This window comes from Myotis yumanensis, unplaced genomic scaffold, assembly GCF_028538775.1.
Source record: "Myotis yumanensis isolate MYYU_CA2020_CCGP unplaced genomic scaffold, mMyoYum1.0.hap1 SCAF_19, whole genome shotgun sequence".
In the NCBI taxonomy this organism is placed as follows: Eukaryota; Metazoa; Chordata; class Mammalia; order Chiroptera; family Vespertilionidae; genus Myotis; species Myotis yumanensis.
The window spans coordinates 1,495,008-1,516,742 of NW_027223770.1; the positions used below are offsets into that span (position 1 = coordinate 1,495,008).

Below are 21,735 nucleotides of genomic sequence, written 5' to 3' on the forward strand. Positions count from 1 at the left end.
CTTTCACTCCACAACGTTCCCTAAAATTAACTTAATAAGCTTTACTTAAAGCTTTAAGTCAACTTCTCGCTGTACGTGTGCGCCCACACGTGGTATTTTGTGGAACAGCCACACTAGAGGGGCCAAAGAGCTGCATGTGGCTGGCGAGCTGTGGTTTGCCGACCACTGTCCTATATAATAAAGAGCTAATATGCAAATGGTCATCACACCCTCACACCCTCGTACCCTCACACTGGAACCGGGGGGCCTGAGGCCGGGCCGGGGGACCTGAGGCTGCGCCCCCCCACCCAGCGGGGCTGGGGGACCTGAGGCTGTGCCCCCCGCCCTGCAGGGCTTGACAGGGGTGGAGCCGGCCGGGTCTGGGTCTTGCATGATTTCGAGGTGCTCATGGGTGGGCGGGGACTTGACTCTGGGTGCTGTGGTGCGCCCCAGACTCTAACAGGAGGGAGATTTTCATATACATTTTACTAATTTTCTTTCATCTCTGACACTTCTATTATAGAAAAAGGGAAAATAGCAATATTAAAATATTTCCTCTAATTAATTCCCTTTAATGTGCATGAATTTTGTGCACCAGGCCACTAGTGGCTTTATAACATTTTAAAGTTTGAAGTCTAGCCATTTATCTGTTGTTTATAAATTTACTAGAAGCCCGGTGCACGAATTCATGCACAGGTGGGGTCTCTCGGCCTAGCTGGCAATCAAGACCTATTGGGGGACAGGCCGGCTGGGGGGACGGACACTGAGAGGTTGTCTGGCTGTCCCCCTGATCAGGTCCTATAGGGAGGGCTGGCCAGCAGGGGAGAGGAACCACGGGAGGTTGGCCGGCTGGGGCAAGGGGCCGTGGGAGGTTTGTTGGCCCGGGGGAGGGGCTTCGGGAAGTTGGCTGCGGGAGTGCACTGAGCACCAGGGGGCAGCTCCTTCATTGAGCGTCTGCCCCCTGGTGGTCAGTGCATGTCATAGTGACTGACTGACTAGTTATTCTGGTCATTCTGATTGTTTGGTCATAATGGTCACTTAGGTTTTATATATATAGATTATCTTCTGAAACATATGTAAAAAAATAACTAAAACTAAACAGCATCCCTAATGATTAAAAAAATGTAAATTGAAACATCAAATTGGCAAATAATAAAAACAAATTTATTTTTCCTGTTGATAGAAAGTATATAGGGAAATAGGTACTCTCTTACATTGCTGCTGGGACATTAAATGTTAATAAAAATCTGGAAAATGATTTGGTACTATGTATAAAAAACCTTAACAAAGTATTGATATATGTTAAGCCAGAAATTCTGTATTTAAAAAATTACCATTAAACACTTTTCAAATTTAGCTTCAAGGATAAACTGTAAAAAGAATTTGGAACTATTCTAACTATCATATAGTAGGAGACTGGTTAAATATAGTAACACGGGAAAAATAAATACTATACATTTATTTAAAATATTTATAAAAAATATTGCAGTGCATACTTTCTTCTGAGACTGAAGTAAAATAGATGGTGAATAAGTGAATTCATTAATGGATAAATGAATTAGATACACAACTTTATTTTTTAATTGTTATAAAATTGAATATATTAACCATTTCTTTTTCTTTTTTTATTAATCCTCACCTGAGGATATTTTCTTATTGATTTTTAGAGAGAGTGGAAGGGAGGGGGAGAGACAGAGAGAGATAAACATCGATGTGAGAGAGACACATCAATTGGTTGCCTCCCACACGTGCCCCAACTGGAGCCTGGGATGGAACCTGCAACAGAGGTACATGCCCTTGACCAGAATCGAACCTGGGACCCTACAGTCCACGGGCCGATGCTCTATTCACTGAACCAACCTGACCAGGGCCATTTTAACCATTTTTAATTGCACAAATCAGTAGTATTAAGTACATTCACAATGTTGTGTCATTACCAGTATCTATTTCCAGAACTTTTCATCATTCCTGCAAGTCTGAAGAAATTTTTAAAATGCATCTTCCAGTGTTCAAAAGCTTTATTTCTTAAAATATAGTTTGTAAGTGGTCGCTGTGCCCTTATATAAGCGCCTTTACCCACGTCCTTCCTGATGCCGATTTCAGAAGCTGCTGCCCAGACAGACTTACCATATCCTGGCTGTGTCAGTGGGTTGTCCTCTGAAGAGCATTGACAGCTGAAAGCCCAACAATTGCAGTGGGTGGGTCATCTCAGATCTGGGGCGCATGCTGCTTTGTGCTCTGCCCGTTCCCTGTGTTTCCTGCTGATGGCTCTAGTGCCCTGGCCCTGGCCCTGGCCTCCTGCTGACAGCTCCAGCGCCCTGGCCCTGGCCTCCTGCTGACGGCTCCTGCGTCCTGGCCCTGGCCTCCTGCTGACAGCTCCAGCTCCCTGGCCCTGGACTCTTGCTGATGGCTCCAGTGCCCTGGCCCTGGCTGGGAAGGGATCCGGAGGCTCAGGCCACTGTTCACATTCACAGAACCTCCCTCCCCGCAGCGGCGATTGGTCCAAAGGTAGGGGGTACGATCCAAACCACATTCAGAATGTTTATCTCAGTCTTTCTCAAATTTCCGTTAGGAGAAAAGGGCCTTTATTTTCCTCTTTGGTTTGAAGCAGCTGTGATATAAACGTGGAATAGTCAGCAGCAGGCACTCCACAGTGTGAGGTAAGATGTTTGGGAGGATAAATTGGATATTCAGAGAAAAACAGATGAGAGATAAGGAGAGACAATCCTGAGGACATTCGATTCTTGGTTTTGATTGTCCCCAAGGCCATATCCACACCTCCCTTTCTGTGTTGGATTCTTAATCTCCCTCTTTTGCTTAAATTGTTTTGAGTTGTGTTTCTGTTCCTGGTAATTAAGAGTCCTGACCAATACTGTTGGACTTATAATTGTAGCCAAAGTGCATATTTGATCAGCAATATAGATGCCAGCTAGTGTTGCTACACTGTGGCTTTATGGGGTAACCACAAAGAGACAGGACATAGTGTTTCCCAGAACCATCCATTCACAGTCCAATCCTCTGTCCATCTACACTTCAGACCCATGGCTATTATATGCGCTCGAATATAAAACAAGACTTCACATTGTATAATCTTTTCTGTCTTGTGAAATTCTACTCAGTGTCCAAAGCAGTTTGCATACACTTTCAGGGAACAGAAAGCACTCTATCCATTTCAAGCTGCCAGGAAGTGGGTTCATACACAATTGTTGGATGTGCTGGAGACAGGGCGGAGGCTGGGCCTCCGGAATGAGTCTTATAAATGCTGGGAAGTGGTCTGCCAGGGATGCTTCCACTTGGCCACAACCGTCAAGGAGAGGAACTGGCAGCTACCTCTGGACTTCCAGGCAGGAATCAGGACCACCTTGGGTGTCTTCACAACTGAGCAAATTGCCCCCAAAGCTGGTGAGTTGGAAACTTCTTTCTGCTACAGAAAATCCCAAAGTCTCCACAACTGTGCTTGCCAGTGGCTGCAGCAGAATCCAGGGAAAATGGGCGTCACTGGTGTTTACCTTCCAAATCTTGTGGGTGTATCTAGATATATACCATGTTGCCCTAGCTGGTTTGGCTCAGTGAATTGAAGGGTCCTGGGTTCGATTCCGGTCAAGGCCACATGCCCGTGTTGTGGGCTCGATCCCCAGCAGAGGGTGTGCAGGAGGCAGCAGGTCAATGATTCTCTCTCATCATTGATGTTTCTGTCTCTCTCTCCCTCTCCCTTCCTCTCTGAAATAAAAAGTATAATAATAAATAAATAATACCATGTTACACTGTTTCTTTTACCTAATTAACATTGTATTATTTATTTATTGGTATTCACTTTGGAGTCAAATGTGATTGTCCGGCAATACCACCATCTACCCAGTGACTCCAAAAATGTGATTTCCACATTTTTACCTCTGTTCTATATATATGTATATATATAGAATCCCCTGTTCTCTCTCTCTCTCTCTCTCTCTCTCTCTCTCTCTCTATATATATATATATATATATATTCTATATAACAAAGAGGTAATATGCATATTAACCATCATATTAGCCTCATAAGATGGCTGCCTATGACCAGGCTGGCAGGGGGGTTAGTGAGGGATGACCAAACAACTGAACAAGCAGGCTGTGTGGGGCAACCAGGCCAGTGGGGGGGGGGGCATGAGGGGCAACGAGGCTGGCAGGGGGGCAGTTAGGGGCGATCAGGCAGGCAGGGAGGTGAGTGATTAGGAGCCAGCAGTCCAGAATTGTGAGAGGAATGTCCGACTGCCGGTTTAGACCTGATCCCGGGATTGGGCCTAAATCGGCAGTCGGACATCCCCTGAGGTTTCCCGGATTGGAGAGAATGCAGGCTGGGCTGAGGGGACCCCCCCCCCATGCACAATTTCGTGCACCAGGCCCCTAGTATAATATATATTAGAGAGGAAGGGAAAGGGTGAGAGATAGAAACATCAAAGATGAGAGAGAATCATTGATTGGCTGCCTCCTGCATGCTTCCTACTGGGATTGAGCCCACAACCCAGGCATGTGCCCTGACCAGAATCAAACCCGGGCCTCTTCAGTTCACAGGCTGATGCTCTATCCACTGAGCCAAACTGGCCAGGGCAGTTACTCCCCTCTTAATCTCCGAGGCAGCAATCTCTCCTAGCTCCCGCCTCACCTCGCCCCCTGCTCCTCGCTCTCCCTCCCTGGCTTCTGGTCCTCTGATCAACGTCAGATGTGGCAGTTCCTCAGGGCCCACAGCAAGGCCTCTGCTCTGCTCTTAGAGTTCTCGGCCGTGAACATCTAACGGCCAGGGATTTCCACATTTTTACCTCTTACCTTGTCTTCGTTCCCAAGTTCTAGTTTTATGTCTCCAACAACCTACCTAATAGTTATACTTGGATTTCTCATGATTCTCTTAAATGCAACACGTTGAAAGTGATCCCTACAATCTCATTGCACACCCCACATTTTCCTCTATGCTTCTCAGGAAATGGTCCCACTGTTAGGGCAGGAGTCTCAAGGTCTGGGAGGCCCTTATTAAATGTTATTCTTGCTAAATGCTAGAATGTATTTTCAGATAGGCTGCTACCTGATGAGCTTAACTGAACTCACTAAGTGTAGCCAACTGCAAAGAAGAAATCAACATGTAATGTACCAAAGAGTGTGTATAAGCAGTGGCCAATCTCCCTTAGGGCAGATGGGGCTTTGGATGTGAATTCCCTGTCTCCTTTATTTGTTGCAAGTAAATACTGTGAAATTACCTGGATGACAACCGTGTTTTGTTGTTGAGTAGAACACCCCAGTGGCAAACCTCATGAGTCCGGCAATACCACCATCCACCCAGTGACTCCCAGTAGAACCTGGAAACCATGCTGATTCCTCCTTCTCCCTTATCACCGGCATCAGCTCCATCAGCAAGTCATGTCAATGCACCACCAAATGATCTGGGATCTTCCCATCTCTCTTTCTCTCTCTGGGGACACTGTCCAGCAAGTCCCAGGGTCATTCATTTACCTCCCTTTCCCCCAGGACTCTTCTTGGCATCCCAGCGTCATCTCTTACCCCTTCACATCATTCTCAAGGAAGCCAGAGCATTATTTTAGACTAGAGGCCTGGTGCATGAAATTTGTGCATGGGGGAGGAGGATCCCCTCAGCCCAGCCTGTACCATCTTCAACACAGGACCCCTTGGGGGATGTCTGACTGCCGGTTTAGGCCCAATCCCGGGGGTAGGGCCTAAACCGGCAGTCAGACATCCCTCTCACAATTCTGGACCACTGGCTCTTAACCGCTCACCTGTCTGCCTGCCTGATTGCCCCTAGCTGCCCCCCCCTGCTGGCGGGATCACCCTTATCCACCTCTGCCTGCTAGCCTGATCACCCCTCAGTGCCCCTCCCCACCAATCTGGTTGCCCCAAACCGCACCCCCTGCTGGCGTGGTCACCCCACGCAGCCTGCTGCTCGGTCATTTGGTCGCCCCTCACTGCCTCCCACTGCTGGCCTGGTTGCCCCACGAAGCCTGCTGCTCAGTCGTCTGGTTGCCCCTCACTAACCTTGCTGCCAGCCTGGTTGCCACACTCAGCCTGTTTGGTCGTCCATTTGGTTGCGATGGTCGCTTAAGCTTTTATATAGATAGATAACTCAAAACATAAGAACATCAATCAGACAATTAATTACTCTCCCTAAACCATTCAGTGGCTTCCCACTGCATTTAGAATACAATCTATTCCTTACCTGGGCCTGTAAGGCCCACAGGAATTGTGTCCTCATCTTGTTCTAGCAGGTTCTTTATTTTCAGATTTGCTACATGGCTCACAGTATCCCAGTTCCACTCGCCTTCTTTAAGTTCCTCAAATACCTCAAATTCTTTTTTCTACTCTGAAAGTTTGCATATACTGTTCCTTCTGTCTGGAATGATTTTCATCTTCATGTCTGGCTATTTGTCATTTTTCAGATTTTAGTTTCAATCTTGCCTTCTGTAACCACTATTCTCAAGTAGGTATTCTCATCAATTTCTAATAGTGCTTTGAATATTGTAATTACTTATTCATCCATTTATTTTTTTACTGTCTCTTTCCCACCATAGATATAAGTTCCATGAATTCAGAATCTATGTGTATGTATCTAACTTCTAAAGTAGTGACCAGTATGTTACTTGCTCAATAAATATCTGTTGAATCAAAATTTTAAAAATCACAAAAAAGTTAAGAGTAAATATAACAGAATGTCTTATTTTCTGGAATTTTGAAAGTAAAATTTTCTTTTTTTCTTTTTTATTTTTTTTATTTTATTAAATCTTTATTGTTCAGATTACATTTGTTCCTCTTTTTTTCCCCATAACTCCCCTCCTCCCAGTTCCCACCCCACCCCTCCACCCTCACTCCCCACCCACTGTCCTCATCCATAGGTGCACGATTTTTGTCCAGTCTCTTCCTGCATCTCCCATTCCCCTTTCCTCCCCAAGAATAGTCAGTCCATTCCCTTTCTATGTCCCTGATTCATTGTAATCACCAGTTCATTCTGTACATCAGATTATTTATTCACTTGATTCTTAGATTCACTTGTTGATAGATGCATGTTTGTTGTTCATAATTTGTATCTTTACCTTTTTCTTCTTCCTCTTCTTAAAGGATACCTTTCAGCATTTCGTATAATACTGGTTTGGTGGTGATGAACTCCTTTAGCTTTTCTTTATCTGTGAAGCTCTTTATCTGACCTTCACTTCTGAATGATAGCTTTGCTGGATAAAGTAATCTTGGTTGTAGGTTCTTGGTATTCAGTACTTTGAATATTTCTTGCCACTCCCTTCTGGCCTGCAAAGTTTCTGTTGAGAAATCAGCTGACAGTCGTATGGGAATTCTCTTGTAGGTAATTGAGCCTCTTTCTCTTGCTGCTTTTAAGATTCTCTCTTTGTCTTTTGCTCTTGGCATTTTAATTATGATGTGTCTTGGTGTGGTCCTCTTTAGATTCCTTTTGTTTGGGGTTCTCTGCGCTTCTTGGACCTGTAAGTCCATTTCTTTCACCAGGTGGGGGAAGTTTTCTGCCATTATTTCTTCAAATAGGTTTTCAATATCTTGCTGTCTCTCATCTTCTGGTACCCCTATAATTCTGATATTTGTACGCTTGAAGCTGTCCCAGAGGCTCCTTACACTATCTTCGTATTTTCGGATTCTTTTTTCATTTTGCTTTTCCGGTTGGGTGTTTTTTGCTTCTTCGCATTTCAAATCTTTGATTTGATTCTTGTGCTCCTCTGGTCTGCTATTGGGTATAATATTCTTTATTTCAGTCCGTGTATGCTTAATTTATAGTTTCTTTATTGTAGCATCGAGGGTCTCATTAGTTTTTGTGAGGCTCTCCACAAGTTTATTGCAAGCCCTCAAAATTGCGTTTTTTAGCTCCATATCCTCCATTTCTGTCATGTTTTTTTGTCTCCGCATCTTTTATGCTTTCTTGTTGCACCCCCTTGTGGTCTTTGTGCACAGTCTTGTTCTAGTTAAGCCTTGATTGTTGTAGTTAATACTAGAGGGATTTGACCACCAGGCCGACTGGCTGTGAGAATCACCTGTGTCTGCCCGGGAAAACTTCTGTCCTCTGGGGAGGTGCTAATCTAGCCTTTGCCTGAGGCGATCCGGCAAATGGCTCTGCGCAGGGCTTGGGCGGGGCGGGTCGCAAGGGATCAGCAGGGCGGGCGGAGGGAGCAGTTATAGCTGCTCTCAGTCCCATTCCCAGAGGCTCTGCTTCTCAGAACCCCGGGAGCCACTGCAAACTTCGGAGAGAAAGCTGCCCTTAGGTTCCAACTGATGCCGGACAATCCCGCTTCTCCCATCTGAGTCTGAGTCCCTAGAGACTCGCCCGGATCTGGAGCCCAAAGTCTGAGACTCACTCCTGACTGAAAACGACAACCGCGCCCTCAGCCACCAGCCCGCTTTTCGCGTGCACCTCCGCACCTTTAAATTTTCCACACTGCGCCTCCTCTGAGCCTAGGGACGCTGCTGTCTTTCCTTCTAGTTGAAGAATCTCTCCTCAGCCAGCTTTCCTGTGGTTCTGGGTGATGTCCGTTCCGTCTTTTAGTTGTATTTTTGAAGTGGTTGTTTGCGGCAGCAGTCTCCAGTGTTTACCTATGCCGCCATCTTGGTCCCTGAAAGTAAAATTTTCTAAGCATAGAATGAAGCCTAGAAACTATGAAGATAAGTATTGACCAATGTGACTACATGAAACATTTAACATTTCTATATTGTATTATTGAAAGGTAGAAAAATAAGCTGGAAAAATATTTGCAAAGTATTCATGTATAAATGTTTTCAAATAAACAAGAAAAGGTAAGTAAACCAGTAGGAAATAGTAAAAAAAAATACAACTTATAAAAGACAAAAGAACACATAGCCTGTAAAACATAAGAAATATGCCCAAATTCACTCTCTAAAATATCAGTTATTTATCCTGCTAAATTTGCAAGAATTACCAAGATTTACAAATACCCAGGTCAGGTATATAAGGAAGCAGTTAAGTTTTATATACTAATTAGAGGCCCGGTGCATGAAATTCACGCAATAGTAGGCCTTATTTCCCCTGGCTGCTGGCACCGGCTTCCCCCTGGCACCCGGGACCTGGGCTTCCCTCTGGCTGCCAGCAGCCACCCACTTGATGGCCTGGGCCTCCCTCTGCAGGGCAAACGTGGGGCGATGGCCTGGCCCCCAACCAATCACACTACATCTGCCTTGGCTGGCCTGGTGCCAGTGGATGTCATAGTGTGGTCCCGAATGGTCATCCAGAAGGTCGTTCCGCTGTTCGGCCATCAGGTCTAATTAGCATATTGCGAGTTTATTATTATAGATGTCATACACTAACAGTTAACTTTCTTACATGCATTGTAAGTTAGTGTAACATTTTTGTTGATGTGGGCATTTTCTACTGAAAATTAAAAGGCACGTTTACCTTTGACCCAACATGTGTTTTTTTAAAAATTAAAAAAAAATTTTTTAAATATATTTTTTATAGTATTTCCCCTTTTCCCCTTTTATCCCCCTTCTCCCAGCACCTACTCAACCCCCAGGTCTTTACTCACCTATTGCTTGTGTCCATGGGCTGTGCATATCTATATCCTAAAAGGCCCATGATCGTCATGCCCGAACGCTGTCATGACCAAATGAGCAGCGGCTCTCAGGGAGGGCAAAGTGGGGTGTGGGCTACTAGTGGTAGAGAGCTATGAGTGGCGGAGAGCTACAAGGGGTGATGGGCGGGGCAGCCAGCTGAGGCAAGCAGAAGCGAGCTACTCATGTGCGCTGGGCCTCTAGTAAGTATATAAGATCTTTGGTTTATCTCTTCTCATCTTTCCAACCCCACATCAAGTCTGTCCCATGCCTCCATGCTTCAGGTCTTATTTTGTTGGTCAATTCATTTTGTTCATTAGATTCCACAAATAAGTGAAATCATGTGATATTTGTCTTTCTCTGACTGGCTTATTTCACTTAGCATAATACTCTCCAGGTGCTGGGGTCCAGCCCCAGCAGGTCCAGGGGTCCCCAAAGGTGTGGACAGAGTCGGAGAAGAAGGAATGACATGGAGACAGCGAAGTTCTGGCGGATCCAGCGAAGTTCTGGTTAGGATCTCCAGCCAGGTTCTGTGTCCATGTTCTCTTGCTAGGTTCTCCAGCCAGGTTCTATCCAGGTTCTTTTGCCATGTTCTCTCGCTAGGTTCTGTCTCTAGGTTCTGTCTCTCTCTAGGTTCTATCTAGGATCTCCAGCCAAATCCTGTCTCTAGGTTCTGTGTCTAGGTTCTGTCCCTAGGTTCTGTCCCTAGGTTCTGTCTCCTGTTGTCTTGTTACATCTGTATTTATACCAGTTGATTTTAATCCTATCAATTTCTATTCCAAAGGTTAGGGCGTTTCTTATCTCCATTCCAGGGAGTAAAGATTATGTAGCTCAAGGGTGATTGTTTGTAGTTAAAGTGATTAACTACCCACCTTAGTTAAGGAGTTTTACTGATTTATTCCCTTCCTTAGTCCTGTTAATCCCTAACTCCAGGGAAAAATCCCCACCTGGGGAAACAACCTTTCTCAGAGAGGTGACCTTGGATTGTTTAAGACTCGGAAGAAGACTGACAAGCAATGATAGTGAGCATAGCTATAAACATAGTGGATGGAGTGCACAAGGAGTCTTGTTTCTGTAGAAGGTTGCTGGTCTCTTCAGTCAAGGGATTTCAGCTGTCTTCAAGTCGGTGGTTTGGTTGTCCTTGTTGATCTGGCTAGCGGGCAGTGTCATTGGCGACGGGCTTCCCAAAACATCAGCGAGTTGAAGGGCTGCATCAAAGGGTCCATCAGGGCCATGCTTGATGGTGGTGTTGGTGTCCGGGGAGGAGTCAGCTGTGCCCTCTGGGTCAGATGATATGGATGATACCGGGGAGGAGGAGGATGAGGAGGAGACGGAGGGTGGTGTGACATAAGGTCAGATTAGACGGTCTGGAATCCACACAGGTGAGTCTGCATCCTGTGGAAATATATAAGCATCTCCTCTCCCCCAGGTTAAAAGTACATCAGGTCCCTTCCAGGCTCCTGTAAGTAAGTCTTTCCATTTGACGAAATAAGTGAGTTTCTGCTAAATGACAGTTTCTTTTGCTGATTTACTCAGAGTCCTCGGACTTGGCTGAGAGAGTAGCTTCCACTTCTTGCTTTTCTGTTGGGCCTCAGTTGTTAACTTCTTCAGCTGACTCCATGTTGGCACCTCAGTCCCTTGCATAGCCTTTCTTTTCTTCCTTTTTCCACTTTTCTGTCATCGGGGCAACTCTAAGTCTTTGAAACGATGGGACAAGGAGCTTCTCTGGGTCCATTGTGGTGACGCACGTAATGCATTTACTCAATCCAAGGCAGGCATTAAAAAGAAGAACCCCAAATGCTCTCTTGTATCCATTTTAAGAGTAGGATTGGTGCTTTCCGCTATTACCTGAGTCCTGATCTATCACCCCAGGGAGAGCTTTCCAATCCTGCACTTTTCTGGGTGGAAAGGCTGCAGTGGGGTTAAGGATAAGGCTCCTTGGGCCTACCTTCTCCCATGCCTTTACATTTACCTTTCCGGCACCTTTCCTTCCTCAGAAAATCATGGACACACTTCTTGTATAAAACATTCCATTTGACTGGGAGTAACCTCAACTCCTCTACTAGCAAGCATATGTGTTAAAAGATCAATACAGAGTCTTCTTTCTTAGACTCAGTATGGCACATCTTCTCAATCTAAGTTCTGTACTATCCACCTTCTTACCCTACTTATCCTCTATAGGGGGGTCTGTAGCACCCTGGTGGAGTCCTATCCATCCCGAGTGTGGGGGTTCTCAATGGCAGGGGCTTACCTAGGGGAATCCTGTTCCAGGGGTTCCCAAAGGTGTGGACGGAGTCGGCGAAGACAATCCACCCTCTTCTTACGGTGGAGTCCTATCCGTTCCGAGAGTGGGGCTTACCTAGGGGAATGGGGGGCTTACCTAAGGGTCCCTGTTCGGGCGCCAGATGCTGGGGTCCAGCCCCAGCAGGTCCAGGCATCCAGGTCCTTCCATGCTGTCCCAAAGGGTAAGAGATCCCTCTTTTTACAGCTGGATAGTATTCCATAGTGTAAATGTCCCACAACTTTTTTAATCCCATTTAAACAGCACTTGGGCTGTTTCCAGATCTTAGCTATTGTAAATTGTGTTGATATAAACATAGGGGTGCATACATTCTTTCTGATTGGTGTTCCAGGGTTTTTAAGATATATTCCTAGAAGTGGGATCACTGGGTCAAATGGCAGTTCCATATTTACTTTTTTGAGGAAACTCCATACTGTTTTCCATAATGGCTGCACCAGTCTGCATTCCCACCAGCAGTGCATGAGGGCTCCCTTTTCTTCACATCCTCGACAGCACTTGTTGTTTGTTGATTTGTTGATGGTAGCCATTCTGACAAGTGTTAGGTGACATTTCAGGGTGGTTTCAATTTGCACTTCTCTAATGATTAGTGACTGAGCATTTTTTCATGTGTCTCTTGGCCATTTGTATGTCCTCTTTGGAGAAATGTCTAATCAGGTCTTCTGCCCATTTATTATTATTATTTTATTTATTTATTTTTTTAAACATAATTTTTAATTGTTTTTACTTTTCAGTAAAATTAAAACTTGTGACAAATCTTCCCTGAAATTATGAATTAACTGCTCAGAGTTAACAAGAAATGGATTCTTCCATCAAATTTATAAAATATTTAGCTTGTAAGAAACAAATTTTTCTTTTTAATTGTTATTACCTAGCATTCAAGGATAATAAAGCTGTCTTGAGATTTCAAACTGAGAAATCTATGCAAGTTTTAAAAAGTGCATCAATCAAGGTACAGTTTAAATATGAATATGCACATATTCCAGATCCTAATTCCATTTAACACAAATATTAACCTTTCTGTTTAATTCCCTCTGCTCCCCCAATATGGCATGACTTTGTAGAGCAGGGGTTCTCATGGGAGCACCGTTGCCCTCCAGCACACATTTGGCATCAGTAATCACTGTGACTGTGATGGGGGGTGGGTACCAATGGCAAATAGTGGGTAGAACTCAAGGATGCTGCTAAATGTCCTTGAATGCACAGATGAACCCACAACAAAGAATTACCCAGCCCAAATGTTAACAGAACCAGCGGTAAGAACCCCTGTGGTAGAGTAGGACCCAATTTCCATTTTACAAGTAGCCTGTCTGTCCCCTGTAATTCTGAGAACACAGACTTTGATAGAAATCAGGACACACACCATTTAGTTACCTTTGACTTGCTCCCCTAATTTAATATCTTAACATGGAACGTTAATCTGAGCTGTTTGGAAGCAGCTAAGCAAACAGTTTCTGTTGCATATTTTTCTGGACGATGACAACACCTTAATGACATATAATGCACCTGGTAAATAAAGTGCTCTGCAGGTTCTGAAAATGCCCAACACATCGCAAATAAAGAGCTTCACTTATTTGTTCAAATTTGTCAGGACTGTTTAGACAGGCTAAGTTTAGTTGATTTGCTTTTTAAAAATAATCTTTCATAAATGCCCTTTACAAATAAGAGTGCATATATGTGGGGGGTGTGATACAAGTAAGAATTGTCAGCATCTTTTCCACATAATTTCAGGCTGTAAAGTACCAATGTATCCAATGAGAATTCTAATGGGGAACCCAATTTTTAAAAAATCATTTTAAGTTTACTAGTAGAGACATTTTTAGTACTTTACTAATTATTCATCTCCACATTCACATTCTGTGTATTTTCTCTTGGCCAACAAACTGATTCAAATTATTTAAGTTATCCCACCATGTAAAGAGAAAAGCCTCTGCAATATATTGAAACCATGGAGTTATCTTAATTTTGCCGCTGGCTGCCTTTTTCAGCATTTTTTCCACCTCTTCCTTTGACACATAGCAATAGCTTTTAATCTCATTGGGGTCTGGATCCAAAGTCACGTTATTTCTCACAAACAAAATGTAATCAATTTCATGTTCTCCCCAGATACTATCAGACTGAGCCTTGTAGTGAATTCTCATCAGGTAATTAATTTCTTCTGGAGGAACCTGTTCCATGGGAATTCCCAATTCAGCCTTTAAATGCCTCTGTGCTGCTCGCCTTACTCCAACTGCATCATTTTCTTCAAGCTCTCCTGGGTTACTTAAGAGATGACTACAACAAGTATTGGTAAAACAAACTGGAAAGGTAATTTTAGCATCTGCTCTCTGCTGTAGCAGGGGCTTATTTTCAGTGTTGAATAAGAAGACACTAAAAGCTCGATGCAATAAACCTTTCTCAATGTTTTCATTCAGATGACAATTCTTTTTGGTCTCAGCCCCAATTTTATTGTCATTTTCATCAATAAGAATACGCATCTCTGCCAGGAGCTGAACCTGTTGCTCATCAAGGTGGTCGGTGTTGATTTCAGGCATCGTGACAGATGTTCGACCTGTCCTAGAATCCTGAGGTGCCGACAGTCCGCGGGCTGTCGCTCTTCTGCCCATTTTTTAATTGGATTGTTTGTCTTCCTTTTGTTGAGTTGTATGAGTTCCTTATATATTTTGTAAATTAACCCCTTATCAGAAGTATCATGGCAAATATGTTCTCCCATGCAGTGGGCTCTCTTGTCATTTTGATGGTGGTTTCTTTTGCTGGGCAGGAGCTTTTCATTTTGATGTAGTTCCATTTGTTTATTTTCCCTTTTTCTCTCTTGCCCTAGGAAATGTATCAGCAAAAATTCTGCTATGAGAGATGTCTGAGATTTTGCTGCCTATGTTTTCTTCCAAGATTTTTATGGTTTCATGTCTTACATTTAAGTCTTTTATCCATTTTGAGTTTATTCTTGTGTATGGTGTAAGTTGGTGGTCTAGTTTTATGTTTTTTCACATGTCTGTCCAATTTTCCCGAAACGATTTGTTGAAAAGACTTTACTCCATTGTATGCTCTTTACTCCATTGTATGCTCTTGTCTCCTATGTCAAATATTAATTGACTGTAATGGTGTGGGTCAATTTCTGGGGTCCCTGTTCTGATCCATTGGTCAATATGCCTGTTCTTGTGCCAGTACCAGGCTGTTTTGGTTATAATGGCTTTGTAGTAAAGTTTGGTATCCAGTATTGTGATCCCTCAAGCTTTGTTTTACTTAATCAAGATTGCTGCAGCTATTCGGGGCCTTTGATGGTTCCATATACATTTTTGGAGTATTTGTTCTAGTTCTGTTAAGTATGCACTTGGTATTTTAATAGGGATTGCATTGAATCTATAGATTGCTTTGGGTAATATAGACATTTTAAAGATGTTAATTCTTCCAATCAATAAACATTGTATATGTTTTCATTTGTTTGGATCATCCTCTACTTATTTTTTCAATCTTCTATAGTTTTCCAACTACAGGTCTTTTGCTCCTTGATTAAGTTTATTCCTAGGTATCTTATCTTTTCTTTTTTTTTTTTTTTTTGTGCAGTGGTAAATGGCATTGTTTTTTTAGTTTCTCTATCTGAGAGTTCATTATTGGTGCATAAAAATGCAATCGATTTCTGGATATTGATTTTGTATCCTGCTACCTTGCCAAATTTATTTATTAAGTCTAGTAGTTTCCTGGTGGAGTCTTTTATTTTGTTTATGTGATGTATCACAGTGATTGATTTATGAATATTGTACCAGCCTTGCATACTTGAAATAAATCTCACTTCATCATGGTATATGATCTTTTTAATATATTCCTGGATCTGATTTGCTAATATTTTGTTGAGCATTTTAGCTCCTATGTTCATCAATGATACTGGTCTGTAATTCTCTTTCTTTGTAGTGTCTTTATCTGGTTTTGGAATTAGGATAATGCTGGCCTCATAAAAAGAGTTTGAAAATGTTCCTTCCTCTTGGGTTTTTTGGAATAGTTTGAGGAGTATAAGTATTAGTTCTTCTTCGAGTACTTGGTAAAATTCTTTTGTAAATCCATCCAGTCCAGAACTTTTGTTTGTTAGAAGTTTTAAAATTACTGCTTCAATTTCCTCAGCTGTTATTGGCCTATACAGGTTTTCTGATTCTTCCTAATTGAGTTTTGGAAGATTGTTTGTTTCTAGGAATTTGTCCATTTTGCCCAGGTTGTCCAATTTGTTGGCATATAGTTATTCACAATATTTGCTTACAGTCTTTAGTATTTTTGTGGTGTCTGTTGTTATATTGCCTCTTTCATTTATGATTTAATTTATTTGGGTTCTCTCTGTTTGTTTCTTGATGAGCCTGCTAGGGGTTCATCAATCTTGTTTAATTTTTTAAAGAACCAGCTCTTGGATTCATTGATTTTTTGTACTCTATGTCATTTATTTCTGCTCTGACCTTTATTATTTCCTTCCTTCTACTTCCTCTGGGCTTTTCTTGCTGTTCTCTTTCTAATTAATTTAGTTGTAGGTTAGATTGTTTATTTTAGCTTTTTCTTGTTTCTTTAGATATGCCTGTAATGCTATGAACTTTCCTTTCAAGACTGGTTTTGCTGTGTCCCATAGGTTTTGGGTGGTTTTGTGTTCATTTTCATTTGTTTCCAGGAAGTTTTTAATTTCTTGCTTGATCTCATTGGTAATCCATTCATTGTTAATAACATGCTATTTAGTGTCCATGTATTTGAGTGTTTTGTAATTCTTTTTTTTGTAGTTGATTTCCAACTTCATGCCATTTTGTGCCTTAATATGTGGTCTATCATTTTTTTTTTTTTAATTAAATCTTTATTGTTCAGATTATTACATTTGTTCCTCTTTTTTCCCCCCATAACTCCCCTCCTTCCAGCTCCCACCCCACCCTCCACCCTCACTCCCCACCCACTGTGTTCATCCATAGGTGCATGATTTTAGTCCAGTCACTTCCCGCATCTCCCACACCCCTTTCCCCCCCAAGAATAGTCAGTCTATTCCCTTTCTATGTCCCTGATTCTATTATAATCACCAGTTCATTCTGTACATCAGGTTATTTATTCACTTGATTCTTAGATTCATTTGTTGATAGATGCATGTTTGTTGTTCATAATTTGTATCTTTACCTTTTTCTTCATCTTCCTCTTCTTAAAGGATACCTTTCAGCATTTCATATAATACTGGTTTGGCGGTGATGAACTCCTTTAGCTTTTCCTTATCTGTGAAGCTCTTTATCTGACCTTCAATTCTGAATGATAGCTTTGCTGGATAAAGTAATCTTGGTTGTAGGTTCTTGGTATTCAGCACTTTGAATATTTCTTGCCATTCCCTTCTGGCCTGCAAAGTTTCTGTTGAGAAATCAGCTGACAGTCGTATGGGTATTCCCTTGTAGGTAATTGAGCCTCTTTCTCTTGCTGCTTTTAAGATTTTCTCTTTGTCTTTTGCTCTTGGCATTTTAATGATGATGTGTCTTGGTGTGGTCCTCTTTGGATTCCTTTTGTTTGGGGTTCTCTGCGCTTCTTGGACCTGTAAGTCCATTTCTTTCTCCAGATGGGGGAAGTTTTCTGCCATTATTTCTTGAAATAGGTTTTCAATATCTTGCTGTCTCTCATCTTCTGGCACTCCACTAATTCTGATATTAGACTGCTTAAAGCTGTCCCAGAGGCTCCTTACACTATCTTCACACTTTTGGATTCTTTTTTCATTTTGCTTTTCCAATTGGGTGTTTTTTGTCGAATCTTTGGTTTGATTATTGTGCTCCTCTGGTCTGCTATTGGGTATAATATTCTTTATTTCAGTCCGTGTATGCTTACTTTCTAATTTCTTTATCGTAGCATCGAGGGTCTCATTAGTTTTCGTGAGGCTCTGCACAAATTTATGGCAAGCCCTCAAAATTGCGATTCTTAGCTCCATATCCTCCATTTCTGTCATGTTTTTTTGTCTCCGCATCTTTTATGCTTTCTTGGTGCACCCCTTTGTGGTCTCTGTGCACAGTCTTGTTCTAGCCACGCCTTAATTGTTGTAGTTAACACTAGAGGGATTTGACCACCAGGCCGACTGGCTATAGAAATCAGCTGTATGGAAAACGTCTGCCTTCTGGGGAGGCGCTAATCCAGCCTTTGCCTGAGGCGATCGGCAAATGGCTGTGCGCAGGGTTTAGGCGGGGCGGGATCAACAGGGCGGGCGGAGGGAGCAGTTATGGCCACGCTCAGTCCCGTTCCCAGAGGCTCTGCTTCTCAGAACCCCGGCAGCCACTGCAAACCTCGGAGAGAAAGCTGCCCTCAGGTTCCAACTGATGCCGGATAATCCCGCTTCTCCCGTTTGAGTCTGGGTCCCTAGAGACTCGCCCGGATCCGGAGCCCAGAGTCTGAGACTCACTCCCGACAGAAAACGACAACCGCGCCCTCAGCCACCAGCCCGCTTTCGCGCGCACCTCGGTACCTTTGTATTTTCCACACTGCGCCGCCTCTGAGCCTCGATTTGCTGTTCTCTTTCCTTCTAGTTGTAGAGTCTCTCTTCAGCCAGCCTTCCTGTGGTTCTGGGTGATGTCCGTTCCGTCTTTTAGTTGTATTTTTGAAATGGTTGTTTGCGGCAGCGGTCTCCGGTGTTTAATATGTGGTCTATCTTTGAGAATATTCCATGTGCCCTTGAGAAGAATGCATATTCTTTTGCTTTGGGGTGAAATGTTTTGTAAATATCAGTTAGGTCCATTTGATCTAGTGTGTAATTTAAAGCCTCTGTTTCCCTTGTTAATTTTTTTGTCTGGAAGAGCTATCCAGTGATGTCAGTGGGGTGTTAAAGTCCCCTACTATGACTGTACTGCTGTCAATCTCTCCTTTGAAGTCCATCAAGAGTTCTTTTCATGTATCTGGGTGCTCCTATATTGGGTGCATATATGTTTACAAGGGTTACATTTTCTTGTTGAATCATCATTCCCTTTAGTATGATGTGGTGGCTTGTCTCTTGTTATAGCCTTTGTTTTGATGTCTATTTTGTTTGATATGAGTATTTCTACCTCAGCTTTTTTTTGTTTCCATTTGCTCTGAATATTTTTTCCATCTCTTCACTCTCAGTCTATGTGTAGCTTTTGTCTTGAGGTGGGTCTCTTGTAGACAGCATATATATGGGCCATGTTTTCTTATCCATTCAGTTACCCTATGTCTTTTGCCTGGAGCATTTAATCCATTTATATTTAATGTTATTATTGATAGGTATTTATTTATTGCCTTTTTTATTTTCTTTATGCCTATGATCCTCTCTCTCTCTCCTTTTCTTCTTAAAGCTATTGCTTTAACCTTTCTTGCATTGCTGGTTTGGTGGTAATGTATTCCTTTAACCTTTTCTTTTTGGTCTGGAAAGCTTTATATTTCATCTTTGGTTTTAAATGATAGCCTGCTAGATACAGTGGGCTTGGATTTAGGCCCTTGCTTTTTATTACTTTGAATATTTCATGGCATTCCCTTCTGGCATGAAGTGTTTCTATTGAGAAGTCAGCTGAAATTCTAATGGGAATCCTTTGTAGGTGATTTTTTATCTTTCTCTTGCTGCCTTTAAGATTTTTCCTTTGTCTTTAATGTTTGCCATATTTAATTATGATGTGTCTAGGTATGGGTCCCTTTGGGCTCACCCTGAATGGGACTCTCTGTGCCTCCTGAACTTGTATGATATTTTCCTTCATTAGGTTGGGGAAGTTTTCTGTCATTATTTCTTTAAACAGGTTCTCTGTTCCTTGGTCACATTCTTCCCCTTTTGGTATTTCTATAATGTGGATATTGTTATGTTTCATCTTGTCCCAGAGCTCCCTTAAGTTACTTCCTGCTTTTTAATTCTTTTTTTTATTTGCTGCTCTAATTGTGTATTTATATCTATCTTGTCTTCCAACTCGCTGATTTGATTCCCTGTTTCATTAAATCTACTTTTAATTTCTTCTAGTGTGTTCTTGATGTCAGATATGTTATTCTTCATTTCTATTTGGTCTTGTTCATGGTGTCTATTTCATTTTTCATGTTGCTATAGTTCCCACTGAGTTTCTTGTAATTTGCACTAAGCTCCTTATGCATCTTTAAAACCATTACTTTGTAATCTGTGTCTGATAGGTTGCTTGCCTCCATTTCATTGAATTCTTTTTCTGGAGATTCCTTTTTATTCTTTCATTTGGGGGTTGTTTTTTTGTTCTCCCCATTTTAGCTGTCACTTTGTATTTGTTTCTGTGTTTAGATAGATTTTTATGCCTCCCAGTCTTTGTGGGGTGGTGTTATGTAGAAGGTATCTTGAGGGGTCCAGTGGTGCAGTCTCTTTGATCTCCTGAGCTGTCTGCTCTAGGAATGCCCCTTGGGTGTGTTATTTGGGCTCCCCTGTTGTAATGGGAACTTGGTTGTTGATGTTCTGTTCATGGGAGGGATCTTCCCTCCAACTTTCTGCCAGCGAAGCTCAACCCCAACGTTGTCATGCCAGCTGTTGTACAGGCCCTGACAGAACAGAACAAGATACAACCGGGCCAAACCAAAACTCCATAAAAATCAAGATGCTCAATGCAACAACAGGAAAGACTTAGAAGGAAAAAGAAGAGAAAGCAAAGCAAAGAAAAATAAAAAGAATACTAAAAGACACATGACCAAAAACTTAGAGGAGTTATAAATAAAAAGGGAGAAAGAAGAAGAAGAAGAAAATGGCTATATGGAAGCAAAACGAACTAGTATAGGAGGAAAAAAGGAAAGGAAACTGAAAATAAATGAAATAATAATAATGAATTTAAAATGTAGAAATAATGGATATATTAAGATATGGATAGGAAAAGTAAAATGGGAAAAAAGAGAAAAACCAAATAAAATAAGAAGAGACAAAAGGAGAATAGAATAGAAGGAAAGAGAGAAATTAGAGAAATGCAAGAAAAAAGTGAAGAAAAAAAGGGGAATAAGCAAACAAACAACAGTAAAATAAAACCAAGAAAAAGTTACACACACACACACACACACACACACACACACACACCAAAAAACAAAACCACACACATGCACACACTCAAAAACCTTTGGGTCTGCTATTTGTGGAGTTCGATGGATTTTGCTCTGATGTGTTGAATCTGGTCTCTTGGTGTGTCTATTCTGGGCCTCCTGGGAGCTTCTCTGGTGCAGGTCAGTGTGAGTCACTGTCCCTTTCTGGCCCTGGGCAGCCTGATTGAGGTCCGAGGAGTTGAAGCCCCTAGTAGTCCAGTGAGGGGGTTGGGGGGAGTAATTTGCTAAAAGGCTGGGTCTACCTCGAGTCTCACACCTTGATTGTCCCTGTTCTGATTGGTTCTCCCTTCCTTCATGGAGCTGGGCTCTGCAGGGGTATCCTGGCCTTGGCCAGGATGGCTCAGTCAGACTTGTGTTGGGGGTGATGCCAGTAGCTTGTAGGTGGGGGAGGGCAGGCCCTTCCTCTCCTTCCAATGCCTCAGCTCTGACTGGTTTGTTGGCACCTTCTCTCTGCCACCTTCAGGGGCACAGATTTCCTGCCCCAGGCTGCTCCCTTGCTCCGGTCACTTCAGGTCAGGTCAGAGTTTTGTCTGGGAGAAAGAAGGCACCTCACCTGTGTTCCAGGTGGGCAGGGCTGAGCCTCCTTCCTGGAGCTACTGTCTGGCCCCCTTTCTCATCATGAGCAGAATTCCCTAAGAAATAGAGGGCCCCCAGATTCAATGCTTGGTGTGTCCTTCAGGCCCCTCCAGTGAGGCTGGCCCTGAGCTCCACTGTGTGGCCCCTCCCACTGGTCAGAGGAGTTTCCTGCCAGGAGCCAGTACATCCTTGCTGCTTGACACAGTCGCTGCAGGGAAGAAACATCTGCACAGCATATGTTTCAAGGGATCTGGTGTATATGGCAGAGTGTTCTTAATATGTTTGCTCCCCTTCTTGGCGTCATG

General features: G+C 42.7%; 1 protein-coding gene across 1 annotated transcript; it reads right to left on the reverse strand.

Annotated features, from left to right (window-relative positions):
- Positions 1–13,683: 13,683 nt before the first annotated feature.
- LOC138997893 (isopentenyl-diphosphate Delta-isomerase 1-like) lies at positions 13,684–14,367 on the reverse strand. Its single transcript, XM_070399826.1, has one exon. It carries the CDS (start codon positions 14,365–14,367, stop codon positions 13,684–13,686), a length of 684 nt encoding a protein of 227 aa, XP_070255927.1.
- Between the last annotated feature and the right edge of the window lie 7,368 nt (positions 14,368–21,735).